Below are 26153 nucleotides of genomic sequence, written 5' to 3'. Positions count from 1 at the left end.
TTGTAAGGGAAGTTTCCAGTGTTAAATAAAGTGGGTTTCGGGAGCAGTGTTGGGTTCTGACCCTGAGATTTTCTGATTCATCTCCAGTATCTTCCTCCCTGAATTTGCGTGGGCATACACATACACACACACTCACACTCACACTGACACTCCTCATGGTCTTTAGCTTAGATATGCTGCCACCAGGTGGTAGCTACGTGTCTTTTTTATTAGACCTTCAATTTTGCTCTCCATTCTCTTGAGAATTTTTTGTTCAGAACCTCACAGATTTAAACCATCAATTTCCACACCTTAATATATAAGAAATAAATGTCTTCATTAGAGGTAATAAATAAAAATCAAAACAAACCTCTTTTTGAGTGTTTTCACTGCCTCCTAATCTGTTCTCACTTGGTTCTTTAGTGCCTAACTTGCCTTCAGAGAACAATATGGTAGTCCTGGTGGTCCCTTGACTTAGGTAATTAACTTCATGTTGAAATCCTCACCCAGTGACTGGTCACTTCCCTGAGGCTCTGGGTACCCAAGCCTTGGGAGCCATTTCTGGGAGGCCCTTGTCCAGTCTGTTTCCTAGGAAATATGCCTGGTAAATTGTAGCTCTGTTTAAAAATCTCAGAGGCTCATCTTTCTTCTATAAGGACAAAAGAGGAAAGGAGAAAGGCATAGTGTCTTGTTTGCTACTGGAAACTGTAAACTCACATGAGTCGTTCTAATCAATCCCAGAGGGCTGTTCTGCCTCCTGCTAACCCTGCGTTGCACTTTTCTTTTGAACCCCGATGCTTCCCTCGTGGCTCTGTGGCTTGAGTTTGTATATACCGGGGAGCTGATTTTTAACTTGCTGGCTTCCCTTAGCAACCTTCTTGGTAACTGGCGTCTCTGTAACAGATCATCTCCAGCAGTGTTTCTTTTCTTGAACTCTCTGATTACAGCTTCTCTTTACAAGCTGGGTTCCCTCTGAGCTGGGGGCCCAGTCCGGCACAGCCCAGCCATATTGGTCTGAGCCCAGCTGAAGGAGCATTTGTAAGCAAAGTCACTAAGTTACTGAATTGCTTCTGCACCCTTATCTACTTCCTTTATCTACACCCTTTTCTCTCCAGAGCCTCATTCACTGCAGCTGCTGTGGCTACCCAGCACCCACCGGTGAAGCCGAGAGGTGCATTAGGGACTGTGGGGCTGGGTGCAAGGGATGAAGTATTACCAGCAAGAACAGAACAGATTCTGAGGCAGGGCTGTGTCTGACCTGTCCAGGGCTGAAACAGATCGAGAGCATTGCCGGGGAAAAGGGCTAATGCATGAAGTGCACGTTGCACTTCCTGACTTCCTATCGCTGTTCTCACCCCCAGAAGTGAAAGAAAGGTGTCAGGGACATTGGTGCTTACTGAAAGCATACTCAATGAATGTTTTAAAGTCAATAAGTTAACCCCACAACCACCATCATCCCAACCAGCAGTCTGCTCCTTCTGTGAGTCGTGCTCTTCTCAGGCACTGCACATAAATCACTTTGGACTCTGGTTATTTACATGCATCCGTTGTGACCTGTCCTACCCTGATTGGAAAGCATGTCTTACTGCTTTGCGTCATCTACAGTGCCTGGCACAGTGCTGTACACAATAGATACTCAACTATTTCTTGGATTTGAAAGTACCAGAAAATCAGAAGGAATCCTAGATTTTGTGGGATAGAGTAGTTTGCTGGCGTTGTCATGCAAAGACCTCACTTTCCTAATAGGTGGTAGTGAGACCTCTCAGGTGTCTCACTGAGCATGGGACATCTCAGGGTGACAAGAACGTCTTTGTCTGCTCCAGGCTGCCTTGTTTTTTTTTCATGTCTCCATACATTTGCTCATGCTGTTCCTTCTGCCTAAGTTGCCCTCCTCTGTTCTCAGCTTTGGAAATAATGCCTAGGTTTCTCACAAAGACCAAGTACCTCCATGTTCGTGGATTCATTTGTTTCTACCTTCATTAGTTTGCTAGTTCACTCATTTATTCATTCAGCATATATTTACTGTACCCCTCGTATGGCTATGCCACTGTGCCAGGTGACCAGAAGTCAGTGAACATAGGGACGTGATCCTGCCTTCAAAATCATACATTCTAGTGGGAGAGCTGGATATTAAACCAAAGTACCACATCACTAAATATATAACTACACACGGTGACAGTGCCATGGAGGAAAAGGACCCAGTGTTCTGCAAATGAATAAATCGGGAAGCCTGACTTTGGCTCGGGGCACCTGGAGAGGCCTCTCCATGGAGATGATGGGAAGGCATTCACCAGAAGGATAGAACCCAGCCAGCTTTATGCTGGATGTCTGAGCTTCTCACCCTCCCCTCATCTTCCTTCTGTAGACCAGGAGCTCCCTGGGACCAGAGGCCACATCTTACCCAAGGCCGTTTTCCCCAGCCTAGCTCAGTGCTTGGCCTATTACCCCCAAAAAACCTAAATAAACAAACCAAAGAAGTAAGTTGCCATCAGCTTGATCCTGACTCATGGTGACCTAGAGTAGAACTGTGCTCCACAGGGTTTTCAGTGGCTGATTTTTGAGAAGTAGATCACCAGACGTTTCTTCTGAGGTACCTCTGGGTGGATTCAAACAGCCAGCCCTTTGGTTAGTAGCCAAGCACTTAACTGTTTGCAGTAAGTATTGTTTTGTCAATTTCCCAGTTTCTGATCTTCCTTTTCTTTGAAATTCCAACTCCGTTGCCCCATTATTCGGAGCTTCACTAACTGTGTAGGAAGAGCAGCTCTGGAGTGTTTGTGTTGTTTGTAAGCTCTGGATCCACGAAAACTGTAATTTATAGTTCTTTGTATACCCATGGCGCCTAGCCCAAGACTCGATGTACTGCCAGGTACTTAATAACTATTTATTGGTTGATTTAATTTAAATTGCCATGCCGTTTTCACATGTAGTTTCCAGTTACCATTCCAGACTGCAATCTTCTTGTTCCTCCTCCAAGTAAATAAAAAGTAAAATAACATGAGTCGAAAGCCCCGGAATGGAATAGAGAAGGCTTTGTGTAAAAGCACTTTGATGACGCTGACGGCTCTGAAAACCGCCACTTTGATAAGCCGGGAAGTGCCTGTCAGGGAGGAGGAGAAACATGGAGGCAGGGACTGGGAGAGGACTTGGAGTCTGTCTCCTCTGTAAGTGCTTGTCATGGTGGTGGTTGACAGCTCTAGGGTTCCACCGGAAGTGAAATCTGTACACAGGATACAAAGGCTAGCTTTAATCTAGCTTTAACAGTGAAGCAATGGGTGTTTATAAAGCTCACGTATTATATATTCCTTACGTGGCCAGCATCTTATTAGGCAACTATAGGAAAGATGAACGAGCCCTGGTGGCGCGGTGGTTAAGAGCTCCACTGCTAACTAAAAGGTCAGCCAGCTTGAACCCACCAACTGCTCTGCTGGAGAGAGACGTGGCAGTCTGCTTCCATAAAGATTAGAGCCTTGGAAATCCTCTGGAGCAGTTCTACCCTGTCCTATAGGGTCACTATGAGTCAGAATTGACTGGACAGCAACGGGTTTTGGTTTAGGAAAGGTGGGGAGATAGACTAAAAATAAAAGACGGGCTCCATCACTTGAGAATCTGTTGGAAATTAATTTGGGAACAGGACCTGAAACCAAAAACCCTTTGCTGTAGAGTTAATTGTGACTCATAGTGACCCTATAGGACAGAGCAGAGCTGCCCCCTAGAGTTTCCAAGGAGCACCTGGTGGATTCGAACTACTGACCAGGACAAGAGTATACAAAACTCTTCTTGAATCAGACTTCTGCGGGGATTGTCTGACTGAGCTAATAAAGGGGGTTTTTCTCTTCTCACTGGAGAAGTCCTGGTTTCCTGCCTGAGCTCTACAAAGAGACAAGTGATGTCATGGAAGTGAGGAAGGCAAGCCTTTGAACAGCTGCTAATTTGCTATAATCAGTCCATTGCACCTAAAAATGTGTGCTGAGGAAGCTGCCTTTAAGGGTGCTGGGCTTCGCTTTGAGAAATGCTGTATTAAGTTATAAGTCACTCTACGATAATGATCTTGATCTGTTTATCCTTACCTCTCCAGTGCCTAGCATACATGTGGTGTGAATGTAGGTGCTTAGTAAAATCGATGAATGACACATTGTGTGTAAATGTTGATGAAAAGGACACATCTGTCCAATGGGCAAGGTTTGGGCATAACCCCAGATGCCAGTAGAACTGTGTCTTAGTTTGGATTTGAACTGAATGCAAGTAATGTATTTGCGAGGTGACCCTAGGAAAAGCTGGCTAGGGAATAGGGAAGTAAGACAGGGAAAGGAAGGAAGGCAATCAGAGATGTTTTATAAAGCATGTTACCCACCAGGGAACCCTGAGAGATGGCGTGGAGCATGAGCCTCAAAGTCACCCCCCCCCCCGCCACACACACACACCAAGGGATGAGGGAACCCATTCCAAGGGATGAGGGAGCTGGGGTATTTATCTACCCAATCCTGTCAGTCATTGCTGGAGGGAGGTATTAACTCCCTGACACTTCTGGCTTGCTGCGCTGCAGGCAGATGAGCCCTCAGGCCAGGACTCAGAGCTGGCAGGTGATATTGGGTCAGTGAGCACTAAAGTAGCAATGCTGAGGGGCCGTAGTCAGGGCCTCAGCAGCATCTGCTACAAACTGCCTGAGTCTCTCAGTTGGTCCTTGAGTCACACAGGAATACACTGCCTTCTGCCATGAGTCTTGTGGGTAAGAAGTTTCCTATATGTTAGAGGCAAATATTTAATCATTTCTTTTTAACATACTGTGCTGCCCAGCCATCTTAAACACATGTTTAAGATGCAGCTTATCTTTACCTTGGTGACACTGTGCTGTCTTGTGAGCTCTAGACATGGGACTAGCTACATGTGTGGGTGTAGAGAGTGGGGGCTATGTGATTTAGCAAGTCACTGTACCCACCGCACCCCACCATTTGTGCAGCCGTAGACTGATTCCTGCATGGCAGAGAGCCTTTATATTTGGGAGAGGTTCTGTCCTGAGGCACAACTGTCTGTATAAGAAACCCAGAAAACTTTCAACTCTTCTCACTATTTCAGCCTTAGCCACTTCTTTTTCCTTAGCTCTTCTTATCTAGAGCCCTGGTGGCGCAGTGATTAAGAGCTTGGCTGCTAACCAAAAGAGGTCAGCAGTTCGGATCCACCACCTGCTCCTTGGAAACCCTATGGGGCAGTTCTACTCTATCTTTTAGGGTTTCTAAGAGTTGGAATTGACTTGATGACAATGGGTTTGGTTTTTTTTTTTTTTGGTTTTCTTCTCAAACTGCCCTTCTTTTCTCTTCTCTTCTTCTCTCTTTCTCACTCATTTCACTCTCTTTTTTCTCCCCCGTCAATTCTCCATTAGGGCCTAGAAAGGTTCGACTTTTTATTGACATGATCAATCAAAGCGCTCCTTTCCACCCAGTGCAGACCGAACCAATCCTGTTTCAGATTATCTTCAAATGTTTTACCATGCTGCTGCTCCTTGCTCTGAGGCTCTTCTTTGGCCACAAACTTGCTGAAAACAACTTTTTTGTCCCAATTTCAGATTTTGAGAGCCTTTCTAGAAGAATAGTCTCACAGTAGCTTGATAAGTTACTGTATTACCTACTCAGACTTGGCTTTGTATTAAATTAACCACACATAATCTGAGTGGAGTTTCCGCTGCAGCTAAATGGTCTAGATTTATGTCCCATGAGGAGTATCATATGGGCCTCTTCTAGAATTTACTATTGCCTTTGACTCATTCCTTAATTAAGTGCCTGCCTAGGCTTCCTGTCCTCTATTCAAGCTTTTCTCTTTCCAGGAATGGCCTCTTTCTGATAGACTCCTTCAATAAAGTACAGTGTGACTCTGTAGCTGGCTCTTCCCAGAAGGAGAATGTGACCTCAAAGACTTTTTTTTTTCTCCTTCCCCTCTGCTGAAATGAAAAAACCTTACACTTTCTCCTTAGGCCAGTAGGCTTCAGCACATTTCAGTTTATTTTTAACTGACACGTGGCAAAGGTTAGTAAGTGCTTGGAAAGCGAAGTTACAAACCCTGAGCATCCAGGAACACAAGGATTTGTTGTTCTGTTTTCCTTGCAAAAGATCTTTTGTCTGGGAACAGGCTCCCTTCACCTACAGAATTCTCTGTGTATTTCTGTCACTCACGTGTTACTCACTGTGTGTTCAGTACACCAGGGTTGGAAAGTTCCAAGCCTGAGAGGATCTTGCAATGGCATCACTGCGGTTGGTGTCACCCAGTGTGGTAACTCATGGTGTCACCCCCCCGTGCTAATTACCACAATATTGTAGCTAAAACATCAGACAATTTGACAAAATCACAAACTATAAAAACACTGACATCTACGAAAACCACAGTGCGTGCGTGTACCATGTGCAGACGAAACTACATGATTCGAAGCATCAGTGTAATTGGGTAATAATGACAGCGCTGACCAGAGCACATTAGAAGGCTCAAAAAGTAAATTAGCACACAGTTTTAGTCTCGTGGGTATACTGATTCGTGTCAGCTGGGCTTATGAAGTTTTTTTGTTGTTGTTGTTACAATTAACTACAGGGATATTTTCATAAAAATAATAACTTTCTGCTGAAATAATGCACAGAAATTTTATAGACAGTCATTTTGGTGTCACCCCCTCTGACAGTGTCACCCAGTGCAGTCTGCACCCTCCACATCTCCTGGGGTCTTACTGTTTATTAACTCCAAATGACTAGGTACCTTTTTATTTTATTTATTATTACAAAAGTAATATCTACTACTACTAGGTATTTAGTGCCTAATATAGGTGTGGCAAATAATGTTTTGTTTTGTTTTGATGAAAATATACACAACAAAACATATACCCATTCAACAATTTTTACATGTATAGTTCATTGATATAGGTCACACACTTCACATTGTGTCATTATTCTCACTATCTCTGCCATTGTTGTTTCATCACTGTCAACCAAGACTCTGTGCACCCCAAAGCTCTCATCTGTGCTTTAGAATTACTGTTGCCATTTTGATCCCATATAGGTAATTCTTTAAAGGGGCACAACGCTCAAGGCAAACTTGTTGATTTATTGACCTGAACTGTTGTTTAGTTTATAGATGACTTCACAGGATAGTTTCAATTCTAGATTTAAAAGCTGTTTCCAGGCAGTAAATTCGGGTGCTCCTCTACTCTCAATGTATCCAGTAAGTCTGGTCTCCAGTAAGAATTTGAAGTTCATCCCACAATTTTCCTCCTTTTGATCAAGATCCATCTATTGGATCCCTAATCAAAACGTTCAGAATGGTACTCAGGCACCATCCATTTCTTCTAGTTTCATGGCGAAGGAGGTTGTAGTTCATGGAGGCAATGACAAAAAGTGTTTTAAAAGTAATTTCGTGTGTCAATCAATGCCAGCTGGCGATATTGAGTGCCCTTAGTGCTGTGTTGAGAAGCATTTTGAGGCAAAAAAGAATGCTATGATTGACACGATGTTTGCCATGAGTATAGGATAGTACGTATTTCCTGTTCCTGGCCTAATTCAAAGATATTTATGTTCAATTATGTTAATGTTATATTGGCATATGTTTTATTTTATTATTTTACATTATTTAAAAATATAAATAGGAAGAAACTTGTTTTTAGATAACTTCATTTAAGGCAGTGTTCATCCAGAGACTCACTTGAGGCCAGGGTTTATATCAAAACAAGGCCACTGAGCCCATGTGTGAACATGATGGGCTTACTTGAGTGTGCCCTGATCCCTGCCCCTCTACTACCTCTGCCCACCCAGTATGGGAAGGAAATCCGTGCAGGCTGACGGTGCCTGAGATTTGGTTCCCATCTTTGAAAGGCAGAACCACCCCACAACACACACATGCCAAAGATGTCTGTATCCTAATCCCTGGATCCTGTGTTACATGGCAAATGGGGAATTAAGATTGCAGATGGAATTAAGGTTGCTAATCATCTGACCTTAAAATAAGGAGACTATCTTGGGTTATCCAGGTATACCCAGTATACTCACAAGAGTCCTTAAAAGTAGAAGAAGGAATCTGAAAAACAGAACCAGAGATATAGGAGTATGAGAAAGACCCAGTTGAGCTAAACTTTCTGTCCAACATTACAGGCTTTGAAGGAGGAGGAAGATGGAGCAAAGGAATGCAGGTTACTTCTAGAAGCTGGAAAGGGAAAGGAACTGAATTTTCCCCTAGAGTTTCTGGAAAGCAGTGCAGCCTTGCTGACGCCTTGATTTTACCCACTTTGAACCTGTGAACTGCAGAACTGTAAAATAATTTATGTTGCTTTAAGCCACTAAATTTGTGGCTATAGCAGCCATAAAAACTAATATACCATCTAAGTTGCCTCATTATAATAATAATGATAACTATTAATATTTAGTGCCTGGCACTCTTGCTAAACATTTTATAAGCATAGTCTGATTGGCCCGTATAATTAATCTTTGAGGTAACTACTATTATTTATCCCCATTTTACAGATGGAGATACAGAAGTTATCAGCTAACTTGCTCAAGGACTAGAGCTAGTAAGAGACAGACTCAGAGCTCAAAACCCAGATCTCCAGGACACCACAGCACGTGCTAGTAATCACCGCCTCTACCATGCACTGATTGCTCAGCTGCCAGTGTTCTGGGCCTCTGTTTCTTGACTGGTTTAAGAATTCAGCTGCTAACCAAAAGGTTGATGGTTTGAACCCACCGGCCACTCTGCAGGGAAAAGATGTGGCATTCTGCTTCCATAAAAACTATAGCCTTGGGAACCCTTTGGGGCAGTTCTATTCTTTCCTATAGGGTTGCTATGAGTCAGAATCAACTTGATAGCAATGAGTTTTTTTTGTTGTTGTTGTTGTTTATGTTTGTCCCCTGAATGTACACTGTTAACTTGGCTCCAGTTCTTGCCAATGTCTTTACTTCCAGGCCTTCTGTGTCTGCATACCATCCATCCCCTCCTCTCTGTACCCTTCCCCCCGCCGCATCATACACTTCCAGCCATGCCTCAGATCCTTTGGCTTTAGGACCTGTCCCTGAGGTCTGCAGCTACCTGTTATCCCAGCTGCCATGGCTGACCAGAGAGATTGAAGAGCTGCTAGAATTTTCCTTTGGTGTTCATTTGTTGTTGTCATGTGCTGCTGTTGAGTCAATTTTGAATCGTACTGACTCCATGTGACAAAGTAGAACTGCCCCATAGGTTTTCTAGGCTGTAATCTTTTTTTTAATAATTTTTATTGTGCTTTGAAAGAAAGTTTATGAATCAAGTCAGTCTCTCACACAAAAACCCATATACACGTTGCTACACAATCCCAATTACTCTCCCCCTAATGAAACATAGGCTGTAATCTTTAAGGGAGCAGATTGCCAGGTCCTTCTCCCACTCAGCTGCTGGGTGAGTTTGAACCGCCGACCTTTCAGTTAGCAGTCCGGTGCTTAATCATCGTACCACCAGGGCTCCTTTACCGACTCCGATAATAAAGAATGTGACAGGGCTCAGGAAAATGCAGGCAATGAGCATAGGACCTCCAAGTCTGATTATGATCCCTGACTGCAGTGGCAGAATCTTCACCAAGGAGAGAAGAAGCCTGTGGATTCTGTCTAGTCAGCACTTGGTGATCAGGCGCCATGGTGAAGAAAATGCCAGGCATGCCTTGTTTGTGAACCAGACTTCCACAAATAATTCTATCATAAGGAGTTGACGTTTGTTATCTTAACATCCCCCCCATGTTGTTCTTAGGTGCTGTCGAGTTGGTTCCGACTCATAATGACCCTATGCAAAACAGAACGAAATACTGCCCAGTCTCACGCCATCCTCAAAATCATTGCTGTGTTTGAGCCCACTGATGCAGCCACTGTGTTAATCCATCTCATTGAGGGTCTTCCTCTCTTTTGCTGACCCTCTACTTTACCAAGGTTGGTGTCCTTCTCCAGGGACCAGTCCCTCCTGATGACATGTCTGAAGTACTTGAGACCAACTCTTGTCATCCATGCTTCCAAGGCGCATCTGGCTGTACTTCTTCCAAGACAAATTTGTTCATTCTTCTGGCAGGCAATGGTATATTCAATATTCTTCGCCAACACCATAATTCAAATGCATCAATTCTTCTTTGGTCTTCCTTATTCAGTATCCCGCTTTCACATGCATATGAAGTGATTGAAAATCCCGTGGCTTAGATCAGGCTCACCTTAGTCCTTAAGGTGACATCTTTGCTTTTCAGTACTTTAAAGAGGCCTCTTGCAGCAGATTTGTCCAATAGGATATGTGGTTTAACGTCTTGACTGCTGCTTCCGTGGGCATTGATTGTGGATCTAGTAAAATGAAATCCTTAACAACTTCCCAGTATTTTCTCATGATGTTGCTTATTGGTCTAGTTGTGAGGATTTTTATTTTCTTTATGTTGAGGTGTAATCCATACTACAGGCTCTAGTCTTTGATCTTCATCAGTAACTGCTTCAAGACCTCTTCACTTTCAGCAAGCAAGGTTGTATCCTCTGCATATTACAGGTTGTTAATGAGTCTTCTTCTAATCTGTTGCTGTGTTCTTCTTGACATAGTCTGGCTTCTTGGATTATTTGCTCAGCATACAGATTGAATAAATACGGTAAAAAGATATAATCATGATGTATGCCTTTCCTGTTTTTAAACCACACAGTGTCCCATTTTTCTTTTCAAACAATTCCCACTTGGTCTATGAACAGGTTCCTCATGAGCACTATTAAATATTCGGGAGTTCCCATTCTTCGTAATTTTATCCATAATTTTTTATGATCCACACAGTCGAATGTAGTCAATAAAACACAGGTAAACATCTTTCTGATATTCTCTGCTTTCAGCCAAGACTCACCTGACATGAGTAATAATATCCCTCGTTCCACGTCCTTTTCTGAATCTGGCTTGGATTTCTGGCAGTTCCCTGTCGATGTACTGCTGCAACTGCTTTTGAATTATCTTCAACAAAATTTTACTCACATGTGATATTAATGATATTGTTCAATAATTTCCATATTCTGTTGGATCACCTTTTTTTGGAATGGGCCACAAATATGGATCTCTTCTAATTGGTTGGCTGGGTAGCTGTCTTCCAGATTTCTTGGCATAGACGAGTGAGCGCTTCCAGCATTGCATCCATTTGTTGAAACATCTCAATTTGTATTCTGTCAATTCCTGGAGCCTTGTTTCTCCCCAGTGCCTTCAATGCAGCTTGGACTTCTTCCTTCAGTACCATTGGTTCTTGATTTCATATGCTACCTCCTGAAATGGTTGAACATCAACCAGTTCTTTTTGGTACAGTGATTCCATGTGTTTCTTCCATCTTCTTTTGATGCTTCCTGTGTCATTCAGTATTTAATCCATAGAATCCTTCAATATTGCAACTGGAAGCTTGAATTTTTTCTTCAGTTCTTTCATCTTGAGAAATGCCAAGTGTGTTCTTCCCTTTTGGTTTTCTAACTCTAAACCTTTGTACATTTTATTATAATGCTTTACTTTGTCTTCTCGAGCTGCCCTTTGAAATCTTCTGTTCAGCTGTTTTACTTCATCATTTCTTCCATTCACTTTAGCTACTCTGCTTTCAAGAGCAAGTTTGAGAGTCTGACATCCATTTTGGTCTTTTCTTTCTTTTTAATGACCTTTTACTTTCTTCACATATGATGTCCTTAATGTCATCCCACAACTCGTCTGGTATTCTGTCATTAGAGTTCAGTGCATCAAATCTATTCTTGAGATGGTCTCTAAATTCAGGTGGGATATACTCAAGGTGGTAAATTTGGCTCTTGTGGACTTGTTTTAATTTTCTTCAAATACTACTTGAGCCTGCGTATGAGCAATTGATGGTCTATTCCACAGTCGGCCCCTGTACTTGTTCTGACTGATGATATTGAGCTTCTCCATCTTCTTTTTCCACAGATGTAGTTGATTCGGTACATGTGTATCCCATCTGGTAAGGTCCATGGGTATAAAAAATATAGTCACCATTTATGTTGTCTATATACACCTATACAAATAGGGGTTACTTAAAAAAAAATTTTTTTTTTAATTTTTTAAGTGGAAAATCAGCAAACCTAAGATATGGCAATGCTGGTTGTGGCAAATTGCTGTAATTGGAATATTAAAGTCAAAAGTTCAAATGCATGCATTTTGATCTTAGTGCCTAAGCTTCTAGTCACCCTGTTAACCACTCTCAGGGAGGCTGAAAAAGGCTAAATAACTCTTTTTTTTTCTACCAAGGTGTTATTTATCAAGGCTGATATTTAGCAGAACCTAGTTGTCTACTTCTAAAATCATGCTCTTAATTACTAGCTAAAGTGTGACTATGAAGTAAAAAGTTCTGTTTTTCACAGGCTGCTCATTTAACACCATCTTTATCATCAGATCCACATATGCATGCTCTCGAAGTGTTTGCCTTGATAGGTGGACAGGAAAGAGGGTCAGTATAGGTCATCCCTGCAGTTATACTTATTTAGTTTTGTGGTTGCATTTCTCCTCTCCTTTTCTCATTATTTTTTTTTAACTTTTCATTTGAACTACTTTTAGACTTAGACAAAAGTTGCAAAATACTAGAGTTCCTGTATACCTTTTACCCAGGCTCTTCTAATGTTAACGTCTTATATTACTATAGTACAACTAACAAAATAAGGAAATTAACATTGGTATAACTAAACTACAGATACTTTTGAAGAGCACTGATCAGTTATTTTGTAGAATGTCCCTCAATTTGAGTTTATCTGATGTTTTCTATGATTGGGCTGAGGTTATGAGGGCCTGTGAGTTGTGGATGTTGCTCTCCTTCATGCCCCACACTTTCTGGGCGTCCTTACTGGTTGGATGGATGGATGGATGGATGGGCGGATGGATGGATGGGCGGATGGATGGATGGGCGGGTGGGCGGGTGGATGGATAGATTGACCTACAGATGCTTGAATCTTTCAAGAAAGTTGCCAAACTTTGTATATCTAGCTGCGAAAACTTAACAAGTTGCCTGTATAGAAGAACAACATATCAATTCTTAGTCTCCATTTCCTCCTAGATGTAGAAATGCTTCAGGCCAGTGCATCTAACCCAATCTCTGGAGACAGTTTCTCTCGGACCACCAAGGACTCTATGATCCGCAAGTTTTTAGAAGGTAAATTGTAGGTGTGAGCAGGAAAGCAAAAAGAGAAAAAAAGAAATGAATGTACGACATCGCCTGGCTCCATATGAGGGTCGATCCACTCAAGGAGTAGGCTGTCACATACGTGATGTATGGTGTGATTGAAGGCACTCTGCCTCCAAGTGCTGTTCTCATCAGCCTATTACAGGTGGGCCAGAAGTCCCATCACTGAAGCCACTCATTTGGATAAATGAGTTGCCTCAAGTAAGACCTCATTAAAATCCACATTTATTTTATTTTTTTTAATTTTATTGTGGTAAAATCTATAAAACAAAAAATTTGCCAGTGCCACTATCACCACTGTTTCTAAAAGTTTTTCATCACCATAAACAGAAACTCAATACCCCTTCAACAACAACTCCTCATTCCTTCCTCCCTGTAACCCCCGGTGACCACATAGTGGTTAAGAACACAGACTCTGGCCTGTACTTAGTTCCCCCTTCTGTTAGCTGGGAAACCTTGAGCAAGTTACTCAACTCCTCTGGGCCTCAGTTTCCTCACCTGTAAAGTGAGATTAGTATTGTGAGGATTAAATGAGTTACTGTACATTAAGCCTTAGAGCAGGACCAGGTGCATAGATGAAAAGTTACTAAAGGTTTTATTAAAGGTTTCAAAGATGGTGCATGTTAAATTGGACAGGTAATTCTTTAACCCTCTCCAACCATTTACAGTTTATGGTGGAGTCTGTTAATCAAGTAGGTATAGAAACCTGGGTGCTAAGAGGATGGGACTCAGGGTAGGAGAAGTAATTTTGATACTGAAGGGGAAGGAAAAGCTTTAGAACACCAGTAGGCAAACTATAGTCTGGCTAGCCACCTGTTTTTGTAAATAAAGTTTTATTTGAACACAGTTGTATCCATTCATTTATTTACCCATGATTTATGGCTGCTTTCATACTATAAGGGGAGAGTTGGATAGTTGTGGCAGAGACTGTATGGCCTGCAAAGATTGAAATATTTACTGTCTAGACCTTAAAAAAAAAGTTTGCTGAGTCCTACTCTAAAAACATAAAGTGTTTCCCTGAGCGTCCAGTCACAGGTCAGTCACTTGGTAAGTCCCTGGTACAGCACCAAGAAGGCACAGACTAGCCCTGAAAATGGACTTTGCTTTGCTAACCTTGCTATTTAGCCTTAGGTTTTCTTTGTTATATTTAGCAATATTAAAAAAAAAACAACCATTGCTGTTGAGTCAATTCCAACTCATAGCAACTCCATAGGACAGAGTAGAAGTGTCCCATAGGGTTTCCAAGGAGCGGCTGGTGGATTTGAACTGCCGACCTCTTGGTTAGCAGCTGAACGCTTAACCGCTTCGCCACCTGGGCTCCACTTAGCAATGTGCCAGGCATATTTTAAAAAAGGCCTTTGTAAATAATCCCCACTTAATCTTCTTTGCAACCCTGTGAGGTGGGTACATTATTTCATTTTGCTGATGAGTAAACTGAGGTAGGGAGAGATAAAGTGGTTTGCCCAAGGTCCTATAGCCAGGAAACAGTGCCCATGCTTTACCACTTGGTTGCACTGTTGCCTTCTCCGAAGGAAGTACAGCTCTGCCCCTACCCTCTTCCTCAAGGCACCATGGGGCAACCGTCTATCATCTCTGGTCTCATCACTTATCAGCAGTCCTTTATCAGGTTGTTAGTCCACGCCAGGCACTGGTGTTTGAAGATGATAATAACTTTGGGCAGTTTATTTTAACCCTCAAGATCCCAGTTTCTTCATCCTCAGTGATGATGATTGTACTTACTCCACAGCGTTGTTATAAGGTCAACAGAGAGAATGTGAGTAACATGGTTGGAATAGTGCTTGACACAGAGGAAGTCTTCTGGAACTAGTTGCTATTGTCATTTTAACGATGAGGAAGAAAATGCTGGAAGTGTCGGCGATGGGGACTCCAGGATAGCCTCATACTGCTGCCCAGGCACCAGGGGGTAGTCCTGAGCAATCTTAGACCTTTTGGGCTATGCTGTCTTTATTCCTAGTTCTAATGACATGAATAACTGAATCCCAGCAGAAAAACTAAGATTACAGAGCCTAGTGCTCACTTTCCTCTGCTGTGAGGATGGATGGCAAATAAAGGTGATATCAGTGTTTCCTCAGTTGCCTCATGGGATTCTGATCAGATTATGCAGGAGGTGATGGAGGGGAAAGACTTTTGCTGAAGGGAAGTGCTGTACACGTAAAGGTATGGCCACTTTCTCTGCTCCTAGGATTGACCAGCAGCCACCCAGTTCTTTTGACCACTGCTTTTTTTTCACCTTCCTCTGTATCTCCTAGGTGACAGTGTGAGAATGGCCAATGTAGGCAGGGAGCTGCACCATCTTGGTCAGGATCAAGACATTTATCACATGGTGGATGACGATGACACCTTTTCTGTGGACGTGGCCAGCAGGCCCCCTGTTCCAGTGCCCAGACCAGAGGCCAGTCCTCCCGGTGCTCACCAGCTGCCTGACAATGAGCCGTACATTTCTAAAGGCAAGTGTGGCAAGGGATGATGCCCAGTGAGGTCTTCAGAGCTTCTCAGCAGGAATTCCCTGCATCCCTTAGCTTTATGAGCCGTTGCTCAGAGACTGAATGGTCCCTGATTAGACCCAGAAGACATTGGTCATGGGTCAGGGCAGATTTTGGAGCTAGGCTTTCCAGAGGTATTCATACAAAGTTGCAAAGGCAACAGTAAACAGGATTTCCCCCTACTCCCAGTGGCAGAGCTAGGATTTGAACCCAGGGAGCCCCATTCAGAGTCCAGAGAGTCTTAATCACCATGTCATCCCACCACAAAGTGAACATTTGTCACTCATGAGTGACTGCATCTAAGTCCTTTTAGAGCTGTGCATACATTTTACCTGTTCCACTGCTCAGAATTAGGTCTTGTGATACTTGTTGACATGTTAAGTGGCTCTTCCTTTTATTCTCAAGCTTCAGGGTGTTCCTTGGCTAGGTTCAGGTATTCATGGATTCCGGGCACATGTCCTTGTTCATGTTACCCTTTTCTTTAATGTAAACGCTGATTGTATCCTCTGCTGGCCTTGACTGCCTAGGTTTGAGAGCTCTCTGTTGGGTTTCTCTTCTATTTGACAATTCCCCCTCCTTCTACTCATTAGTTACCTCTTTCTAGAGTTTTAATTTACAGAACTGCATACAGTGGTCCTAAATGTGGATTCATTATTATTATTTGCACAAAATTTTGATATATTTTTTAAATGTACAAAATATATAAAGCCCTTTTAGAAAGAGGTCTGCTTTGGCTTCTACCCAGAATATTCTTTATCTCACAGTTTTTGCAGAAAGAAGTCAAGAACGTCCTGGGAATTTCTATGTTTCCTCAGAGAGCATCAGGAAAGGTAAGCCAGATGTTGTCCCCAGCTTCCTATTGTATGACCCCATCTTCTGGGTGGTAGAAGTGTTCATGTGTCATTGATTTCTAAGTATAAAAATAGTTCCTTGGCATTGAAGAACACATCCCACAGATACTTATGGTTAAACTGAGAATCCTGAATCTCTATTTATCCTGATGGTAAAGGGAGAGAGTAAGAGATTGGCATAGCCTAGAATATGTCCCTGGGTGGTGCAAATGGTTAACATGCTCAGCTGCTAACTGAAAGGTTGAATGTGCAAGTCTACCCAGAGGCACCCTGGGAAAAAGTCCTGGTCATCTACTTCTGAAAAATCAGCCATTGAAACCCTGTGGAGCACAGTTGTGCTCTGACACATATGGGGTTGCCATGAGTTAGAGCCAACCCGATGGCAACTGCTTATATGGGGACAGTGCATTCAGTGGTAGAATTCTCGCCATCTATGCAGGAAACCAGGGTTTGATTCTCAGCCAATGAACTTCTTGTACAGCCACCACCCATCTGTCAGTGGAGAGTTTTCAGCTGAACTTCCAGACTAGGATGGACTAGGAAAAAAGGCTTGGTGATCTATTCTGAAAATCAGCCAATAAAAACCCTATGGATCATGATGGTCCAATCTGCAAGTGATCCCGGGGATGCTGCAGGACCGAGCAGTGTTTCATTCCATTGTTCGTGGGGTTGCCATGAGTTGGGGGGCAACTCGATGGCAGCTAACAACAACAGCAGCAGAGTATTGTACAAAATGATTATACAAAGAACACTTACACACTAGAAAGTGTCCGTACAGCACACAAAGTACAATCTAAACACTGAGATTGATGCCAACAGGATGAAAGTGGGTGGCCCAGGACCCAGTCTTTACCTAATGATACAGCTCTGCCTGCTATTTACTTACCCTAGACTAACTCAACTATACTTTAACTCAACTTTCATTTAAAAAACTTTCGCTTGCTGTTGGGGAATACTCTGGACATCCCATTTTTCTCTTTTTTTCAAAAAGCTTTTTAAGGAAGTTTGAGGCAATAAGTGCTGTTTTGTTTTCTTGATTAATTTCCTTGTGCTAAACAGAGGCATTCAGTATTATTGCATTGATGGTTCTTTTGAAAAGTAGCCATGACATCATCTAAGCATTTGAAGGCATCCCCAAGGACTTTGGTAGTGGGAGAGTGGAACTGCTTGGCTTGTGCATTTTGTTTCTCCCACAAACGCCCCCCTCCCCAATCTCCAATCACCATTAACGACTGCCTTGAAAAGGGCAAACTTGGGAGAAGGGTATGTGTGTGTAGACAGACGAGTAAATGGTTGGGCAAAATGATAGATAAACTTCTTTAAGCCTTTTTGAATATGCACTGGTGAAGCCAGCTCTTTTTCCTTCCTGCTATCTCCCTGAACACAATGCCCAAATGGGGTCCTGCTGGCAAAATTTAGAACCAAAGATAGCCCTGCAAGGATTGAGCAGTAAAATGCCAAGTTGCCCTTACATGGCCAATGGCCCAGTCTTCTCTGCATGTAGCTTATTCCCCATGGAGTGCAGTAAAGCAGAGTCTCAGCCTGAAGAGAGAGGGGGATTGGCTTCATATTTGCCTGAAATCTCCAAAGCAGAGAATTATGAATTTGGTAATGCAAAAGAGAGGGATTGCCACTGGAACAACCCAAGAAGACTCAGTTGTGGCTCAGCACCTGGTTTATACCCGATGATAGTGGACCTGAGTCATGATTCAATCGGTGTTCCAGTCTGGGCTGGCATGTTATACCTACCAGTCCACAGTTGTTGCACCCTGTGCTGCTCAGAGGGAGTGAGGACAGTGAGGGCTGAGAGAAGAATCCTGGCAAGGATCTTACACTCTGTGTAGTCTCCTCTGGGAGTGGGTTTTACTCTCAAGCAGTGGTTCTCAGCTAGGAGTGATCTTGCCCCCCAGGGGACATTTAGCAATGTCTGGAGACACAACTGGGGCGAGGGCTGCTACTGGCGTCAACTGGGTAGAGTCCAGGAATGCTGCTAAACATCCTACAATGCATAGGACAGAGCTTACAACAAGTAATTATCTGACCCAAAATGTCAATAGCGCCAAGACTGAGAAATGCTGCTCTAAAGACTTCTCAATAATTAAACGTTGAAGGTTTTCTGTCAACTCATCTGATGGATTTTGTATCTCCCTAAAATGTTGTGGCCCCATCTGCTTTAGTGAGATGTTGTTGTTGAGTGCCGTCACATTGATTCTTACTCATAGCAATCCCACGTGGCAGAGTAGAACTACCCACAGGGTTTTCTTGGTTGTAAACTTTACAGAAAGGAGCCTTTGTGGTACGTGGCTAAGGGCTACACTGCTAACCAAAAGGCTTGCAGTTTCCAACCCACCCAGCAGCTCTGAGCTGGCGGTCTGTTCCTGTAAAGATTACAGCCTAGAAAACCTTATGGTGAAGTTCTACTCTGTCACGTTGTGTTGCTATGAGTCAAAAATTGACTCAGCAGCACCTAACAACAACAACAACAATAATCTTTATGGAAGCAGACCTCCAGGTCTTTCTCCTGTAGGGCCATGGGTGGATTCGAACCACCAACCTTTTGGTTAACAGTTGAGCACTTAACCACTTGCGCCAGCAGGGCTCCTTCCTTTAGTGGGATAAACCCATTGCTGTCAAGTCAATTCCGACTCTCAGCAACCTTAAAGGGCAGAGTAGAAACTGCCTCATAGGATTTCTAAGGCTGTAAATCTTTTTTTTTTTTTAATAATAATTTTTATTGAGCTTTAAGTGAACATTTACAAATCAAGTCAGTCTGTCACATATAAGCTTATATACACCTTACTCCATACTCCCACTCACTCTCCCCCTAATGAGTCAGCCCTTCCAGTCTCTCCTTTCGTGACAATTTTGCCAGCTTCCAACCCTCTCTACCCTCCTATCTCCCCTCCAGACAGGAGATGCCAACATAGTCTCAAGTGTCCACCTGATACAAGTAGCTCACTCTTCATCAGCTTCTCTCTCCCACCCATTGTCCAGTCCCTTCCATGTCTGATGAGTTGTCTTCGGGAATGTTTCCTGTCCTGGGCCAACAGAAGGTTTGGGGACCATGACCGCCAGGATTCCTCTAGTCTCAGTGAGACCATTAAGTCTGGTCTTTTTATGAGAATTTGGGGTCTGCATCCCACTGATCTCCTGCTCCCTCAGGGGTTCTCTGTTGTACTCCCTGTCAGGGCAGTCATCGGTTGTGGCCGGGCACCATCTAGTTCTTCTGGTCTCAGGATGATGTAAGTCTCTGGTTCCTGTGGCCCTTTCTGTCTCTTGGGCTCATAGTTATCATGTGACCTTGGTGTTCTTCATTCTCCTTTGATCCAAGTGGGTTGAGACCAATTGATGCATCTTAGATGGCCACTTGTTAGCATTTAAGACCCCAGACGAAAGGCTGTAAATCTTTTTTTTTTTTAATTACCTTTTATTGAGCTTCAAGTGAACATTTACAAATCAAGTCGGTCTGTCACATATAAGTTTACATACATCTTACTCCGTACTCCCACTTGCTCTCCCCCTAATGAGTCAGGCCTTCAGGCTCTCCTTTCGTGACAGCTGTAAATCTTTACAGGAGCAGACTGCCACATCTTTCTCCCTCAGAGCAGCTGGTGGGTTTGAACTGCCGGCCTTTTGATTAGCAGCCAAGGGCTTAACCACTGTGCCACCATGGCTCCTTTTAGTGTGATAGGCTGTGAAATTGTTAGTTGCTCCCCTCTCCGCTGAATCCATGTCATATGTCCCCCTCTGGGTTCCTCTTGTAATTGTTCTTTTGAGACATGTCCTCTTGAACCTGTGACCAACCTCTTTAACCCTCTCCGTCAGCTCCGCATAGTTGGGGAGCTGTCAAGCTGGGTTTTGCCATTTTTTCCAGAGCCACCTGTCAGACCGTCGAGGGACAGGCCTCAGTCAAGTGTATATGACCCTTTTGCTGGGATGAAAACGCCAGGCCAGCGACAACTTATTACCCTCCAGGAGCAGGTGAAGCTGGGCATTGTCAACGTGGATGAGGCTGTGCTCCACTTCAAAGAGTGGCAGCTCAACCAGAAGAAGCGCTCTGAGTCCTTTCGCTTCCAGCAGGTAACCAGCTCCATATGGAATTTGTTTCATGTCTGTATCTCCACTGAACTGTCAGCCCCTCGAGGGCTGGGCCCAAGACTGTCTTGCTTATTGCTGGAACTGAGCACCTGTGGTTACGCCTAGGAACGTTTGTATATCACCATGAGTCAATGAGTGTGTGTGTGTGAGAGAGAAAGACCTGTGGTCTGTAAGCACATGGTTCCCTGGCTAAGAACTGGATAGATTTTCTGGTTGCCTTGAAGCTAGAGATCAGGAACAAAGACTCAGATGTAAAGTCTGCCTGTCCTGCTGCATCCCTGCATCTGGCCCTATGCATTTGCTTTCCAGCTTTTCTCTTTTCACAGCCCCTCTCTCTACTCCCAGGGCAAATCTCCCACAGAACATTCACACTTTAGAACTCAGTGAGAACTTGGAATGCTCCCAAGAAGTATTAAGTAAAGAAGACAAGTTGCTAATACAAAAGCACCCAAATTGAAACATACTCACACACACACACAAACTGTATTTCTGCATGCCTGTGTGTAAATGCAAAGGCAAAGTCTGGAAAGGGCCTCCCACATTCATCCCAGCCGTTACTTCTCGGAAGAGACTGGAATTTGCGTGCTAGGCATCAGAGGGGCCTTTTGCTTTATTTGTATATTTAAAATTGTGTTTATGAGAATGTATTCATGTACTCCATGTGTAATTAAAAACAACCAAAAGAACTCAAAGAAGTCTTAAAAGCACGTCCTTAGTCCATATCCTTCATATTCAAAGAGAGGAACTTGGGCCTAGAGAGTTAAAGGACATGTCCAAAGTCACTTAACCAGTAAGTGGCACAGTCAAGTCTGGATTCTTGCTTTTTCTGTCTACCTTCCCAGTGGCGCTTCCCCAACAGTGTGTATTCCAACCTCTGTTCTCATAGGACCTGACCCCCAGCTGTTGGGAGTGAGGGGACAGCGCTCACCACTGCTGAGGTGGAAGCCGTGTCTTCTTGGAGTGGGCTAGGCAGTGGGAGCGGGGCAGCATATCATACAGCAATGTTTGCTGAGCTCTGACAACGGTATGTTGGGCACTGTGCTAAGTGTTGAGTAGATGCCATCTCTTTTGTTCCTGAGAGCATGTGTGCGAAATAAGTGTTACCTCATTTTACGGAAAACTGGGGCTCAGAAAGGTAAAGAGACAGAGTCAGGATTCAAACCAGCCCTTTCTCAATCCAGAGCCCTTCTGCCTTCTTAGTGCTGCATAACAAGGGGCCACCCACCCTGCCAGCCTGCACCTTCTCTCTTAGGGTCTGGAGGATAGAAGGCACTCTGTAGTGTTGAACTCAGGAATCCAGGGCCCTCCACACTTTGGAGACCCTGGAAGCGGAAATTCTGCTGAGTAAAGGCTGGCCCTAGCCAAACAAATTTTTTTCCTCCTTGCTGAGTCATGTGACCACGTGGCACAGCAGTTAAGAGCAGCCATGGGCTGCTGTTCTCTCATTTGCTAGCTGCGTGACTTGACCTTTCTGCATCTCCATTTTCTCATCTTTGAAATGTGAGGGGAGAGGACTAAAAAAGCCCTTAGCATGCCTGGCAGGTAGTACATAATAAATGTTAACTATAGGGTTGTAGGACGGCACTGGGGTTTTGGGGATAGGGTTGTAGGAGCCCTGGTGGGACAGTGGTTAACAGCTCAGCTGCTAAACAAAAAGTTGAATCCACCAGCTGCTCCTTGGGCAGCCTATGGGGCAGTTCTACTCTGTCCTATAGGGTCACTATGAGTTGGAACCAACTCAATGACAACGGGTTTTTTGGTTTTTATAGGGTTGTAGTTGTCTTTCTAATCTATATCCAAGAGGCTTCTTCCTTCTCTGTGCCCAGAACTCTTGAGTGTGACGGACAACTGGGTTCATATTCAACATGGCACAGACCCTGAGAGCTGGCTGGCACTGTTCTGTGCCCTGACAGCCTCCAGGCACTTGCTGACCATCCCCTATCCAGGGGCTGGTAGGCGTAGGGACTGTTCCTGGGGTTGCCTCTTTGTCTACTCCTCTGTCTTTTCCACTCCCCCTCCCACAAGTAGGCACTGTCCAGGTTTCCTTCAGCTCCTTCTCTGTGTAGCTAACTCTTGAGTCTATGTCTCTATCCTACCTCTCCAGCCACCAGGTGCCCTTGACCCTGCATCAAGTCTGACAACAAACCATCTCTCAAGGCTGCTTCCCTTTCTAACTCACTATTTCTGTTCACTGCAGTTACCTTCCACGGATTGAGGTTCTGACTTCAGAATTGCTTTGACTCCCAACCTGCCTCAGTATCCAATTAGGGGCATGTCTTGCCTGATGTTGCTCTGTGGCATTCTTCCTCTTGCATCTGCCGCTTTCTTTCCATTCCCCCAGCCACATCCTAGTGTCAGACTCTGTCACTTACATCTGAGCTACTTACTACATAGTCCCCAGGTGTGTCTCTTTGCCTGTAACTCTGTCCCTTTCCATTTTACTGTAGCCTTAAAGCTATAATCAGTTCACAACTTTGAGTGTTTCCATTCTGCCTCCTGGGCAAAGTTTGGTCTCCTCAGCATGGCAAATGCAAGCTAACAAACCTTTGCAGTCTAGCCTTTGGTGACTCCCTCGCATGAACCTTCTGCTCCAGCCGGGTTACCTGAACATTATTCCCTGGGGCATTGTCCCTAAAATGCTCAGGCACTTCACCTGGAGCCTGTCATTGCTTATTAATTAAAAGAGCAATAGATATTGGCTGTTGCATATCTAGTCAACATTTACTGAGTGACTATAATTGTCTAGACTACGAGATTACACAAAGGTCCAAGACCTAGTGTCTTGCCCTTGGAGAGTTTGCAATATCTCTGAAGAGACCATACACACACACACACACATGCACGCATGCACACATACACACACATGCAGATGAGCAAGGCAGTATCACCCAAGCGCCAGGTGTTTGGCACAGGAAGTCACTAAGGACTGGTCTGGGGGAGGCTTCAGGTAGAATGTGGGCATTAACACAGACCTGACACAGACTAATGGAGAGGACCTGGTGTCCTTCAAGGTCAGGGAATGAGATTGTGAGAGCGCAGTCACAGAGGCAGGAATATGTGGCATGCTTGTGAGCAAGTAAGAGACCAGTTTGGCCGAGGGGTGACATGGAGGAAGGCAATCAGTTATAAGGCTGGGAATGGAGCTGGGAACCAGAGCAGAAGGGAGGCATTTTATTCTGCAAAACGTGTCTTCTCTTCAGACACAAGTTCTAAGGTATTTGGATTTCTCTGGGGGGTAAGTGAAAAATGCATAGAGCCTCATGTGCATGTGGAAAATGTGATTGCAATGTGATATGCCTTGCAAACGGCATGAGATCAGAAGGAAACTCCAATGTCCTTAGGGTATAATTCTGGTGTACATTTTTAAAGTGAACTAAATTTTTTTTTTCCAGGAAAATCTTAAACGGCTAAGAGATAGCATCACACGGAGACAGAGAGAGAAACAGAAATCAGGAAAGCAGACAGGTATGAGGCTTCAGCTGGGAGAAGACTGGGTGGGGGGCTGCATTATGTGGAACTTTGCTGCAACCTATTGCCCTTGACTATTCTTTCTGCTGTGGCCTGAGTGGGCAGGCCGCTTGCCCACCACCTGTCACCCTGTTTGTAGTCTGTGTCCCCCACTGGACTGTGAGGTCGTTTCAAGCAGAGACTTTTGTCTTGTTTATTCTGAATATCATGTGCCTGGCACATAAGACATGCCCAGTAAATGAATGAATGAATGAATGGATTGAACTCTGCCATACTCCAGCTTCCCACTCAAAGAGGATGATAATGCTTTCTCCCCAGGCGCCTGACTCTCCCTTTGGCATTTAGGAGAGCATATGTTTTTAAGCAGAGAAAGGAGAAGACTTTATTTACATAGTGTCTGGATCTAATTCAAGTGGGAAATCACGTCATTGGTGTCCACACCTCACACTGCTTCAGAAACTCAAAATCCTGCGTGTGGCTCCTGCCACACTCCCTCTAGCAGGGGGTGTGCTAGCAGGGGCATGATTTTCGGTTGTACACTGGGGACCGGGCCCCTCTGTTCCCCTTGGCCCACCCCCCCACCCAGGTACCACACATGTGGCACCACCATCCCTGAGCATAAGGGGTTGGCGTTTGCCCACACTGCATCTTCCCACTGAGACCCTCTGGCATGGTGGGGCTCTGTGCTTTACCCAGGGAGTCATGTAGCAAGAGGAGCTGTCAAGAAAAGGCTTTCCCCACTACATAAAGAACTAAGTCAATATCTAGCCCTGCCTATACATAGCTTCCATGGTCTCTAGCTGCCATTCATATTCAGACTTTCCATGAACCTGCTCAGGCTGGTAACATGGTAACAAATGTCCCCAAACAGGACATTTTCCTGCTACAGGGCCTTTGCTCATGCCCCTTCCTTCCCACCTGTATGAAAACTACTAGGCTGCAAGAGCCAGCCATGGCAGCCCCTTCTCTGTGAAGCCTTCGTGGACTGCTCCAGGCCATTGTATTTGTCTTAGTCAGGGTTCTCTAGAGAAATAAATCTAGTAAGATACACACACCTGCACACACACATACATATATATGGAGAGAGAGGTATTGATTTTAAATTGGTTCATACAATTGTGCCGACTGACAAGTCCAGAACCTATAGGTCAGACGATAGGTTGGAGATTTCATCAGTCTTGTGTCCCAAAATTGGTAGGTCTGTTGCTGGGTAGAAACCCCAGGTTCTGCTTGGCATGACTCATCTCAGCCAATAAACGAGAGACTGAGGTGGGACAGTGGAAAACTGAAACCAAACCTGTTGCCACAGAGTTGATTCTGACTGATACTGACCAAATAAGGACAGAGTGGAACTGCCCCATAGGGTTTCCAAGGAGTGGCTGGTGGATTTGAACTGCTGACCTTTTTGGTTAGCAGCCGAAGTCTTAGCTACTATGCCACCAGGACTCTGGGAGAGCGGAAAGCACCTTTATTTTGTTGTGCAAGGAAAGGAAACAGTCAGGGCTGCTGCCTCCAAGACTGCTCAGTGAAGGTGAGGGGGAAGGTTCCTTTTAAGGGGTTTACAAGTAGGAAGTTCATACAAGCTACATCAACATCATTCTTAATCATACTATGAAGGTGCAATCGGGTTTACATATAACTTCATGCATCACATGTTCAGAAAATGGCAGTTAAACTCCACCCAGAGGTGGGGAAGTTACTATGTATGAGGCCTAAAAGGTTATCCTGAATGTCAACATGGCACCTAAACCAGTTTCTTCCAGTCTCCTCTAGTTTTGGGCAGCAGTTAAGCGGAGGGGAACCAGAATTTTAATGTAAAGCCACAGGCCTTTATCAGCAGTCTGCTTGAGGCAGCTGAATTTTCCACAGCCTGGGGACCTCTGGCGTAGGTCTGGCAGTGAGGGAGAGAGGAATTCTCGCAAGATGTCTGTTTACAGTTGGAAGGCAGAACAATCCCCTGGGAAATCTTTTTTTGTCCTTAAGGCCTTCTGCTGATTGGATGAGGCCCACTCACATTATGAAGCATAATCTGCTTTTTGTAAGGTCAACTTAAGTAAAATGCTAAACACATGTAAATATGTAAATCATAACAACATCTAG

The 26153-nt window shown here is 44.1% G+C and overlaps 1 protein-coding gene across 3 annotated transcripts in view; it reads left to right on the top strand.

The window, feature by feature from the left end:
* Positions 1 to 26153, top strand: part of PIK3AP1 (phosphoinositide-3-kinase adaptor protein 1) — a 130256-nt gene that overhangs the window by 82570 nt on the left and 21533 nt on the right. For all 3 annotated transcript variants that reach the window (XM_049854849.1, XM_049854851.1, XM_049854850.1), the window contains 5 exons: positions 13007 to 13102; positions 15403 to 15600; positions 16401 to 16466; positions 20362 to 20567; positions 23978 to 24050. In XM_049854849.1, the coding sequence (XP_049710806.1) occupies positions 13007 to 13102; positions 15403 to 15600; positions 16401 to 16466; positions 20362 to 20567; positions 23978 to 24050 (639 nt within the window). The remainder of the gene's footprint in view (positions 1 to 13006; positions 13103 to 15402; positions 15601 to 16400; positions 16467 to 20361; positions 20568 to 23977; positions 24051 to 26153) is intronic.

This window comes from Elephas maximus, chromosome 16, assembly GCF_024166365.1.
Source record: "Elephas maximus indicus isolate mEleMax1 chromosome 16, mEleMax1 primary haplotype, whole genome shotgun sequence".
Classification (NCBI taxonomy): domain Eukaryota; kingdom Metazoa; phylum Chordata; class Mammalia; order Proboscidea; family Elephantidae; genus Elephas; species Elephas maximus.
This window is presented reverse-complemented; position numbering and strand designations above follow the sequence as displayed.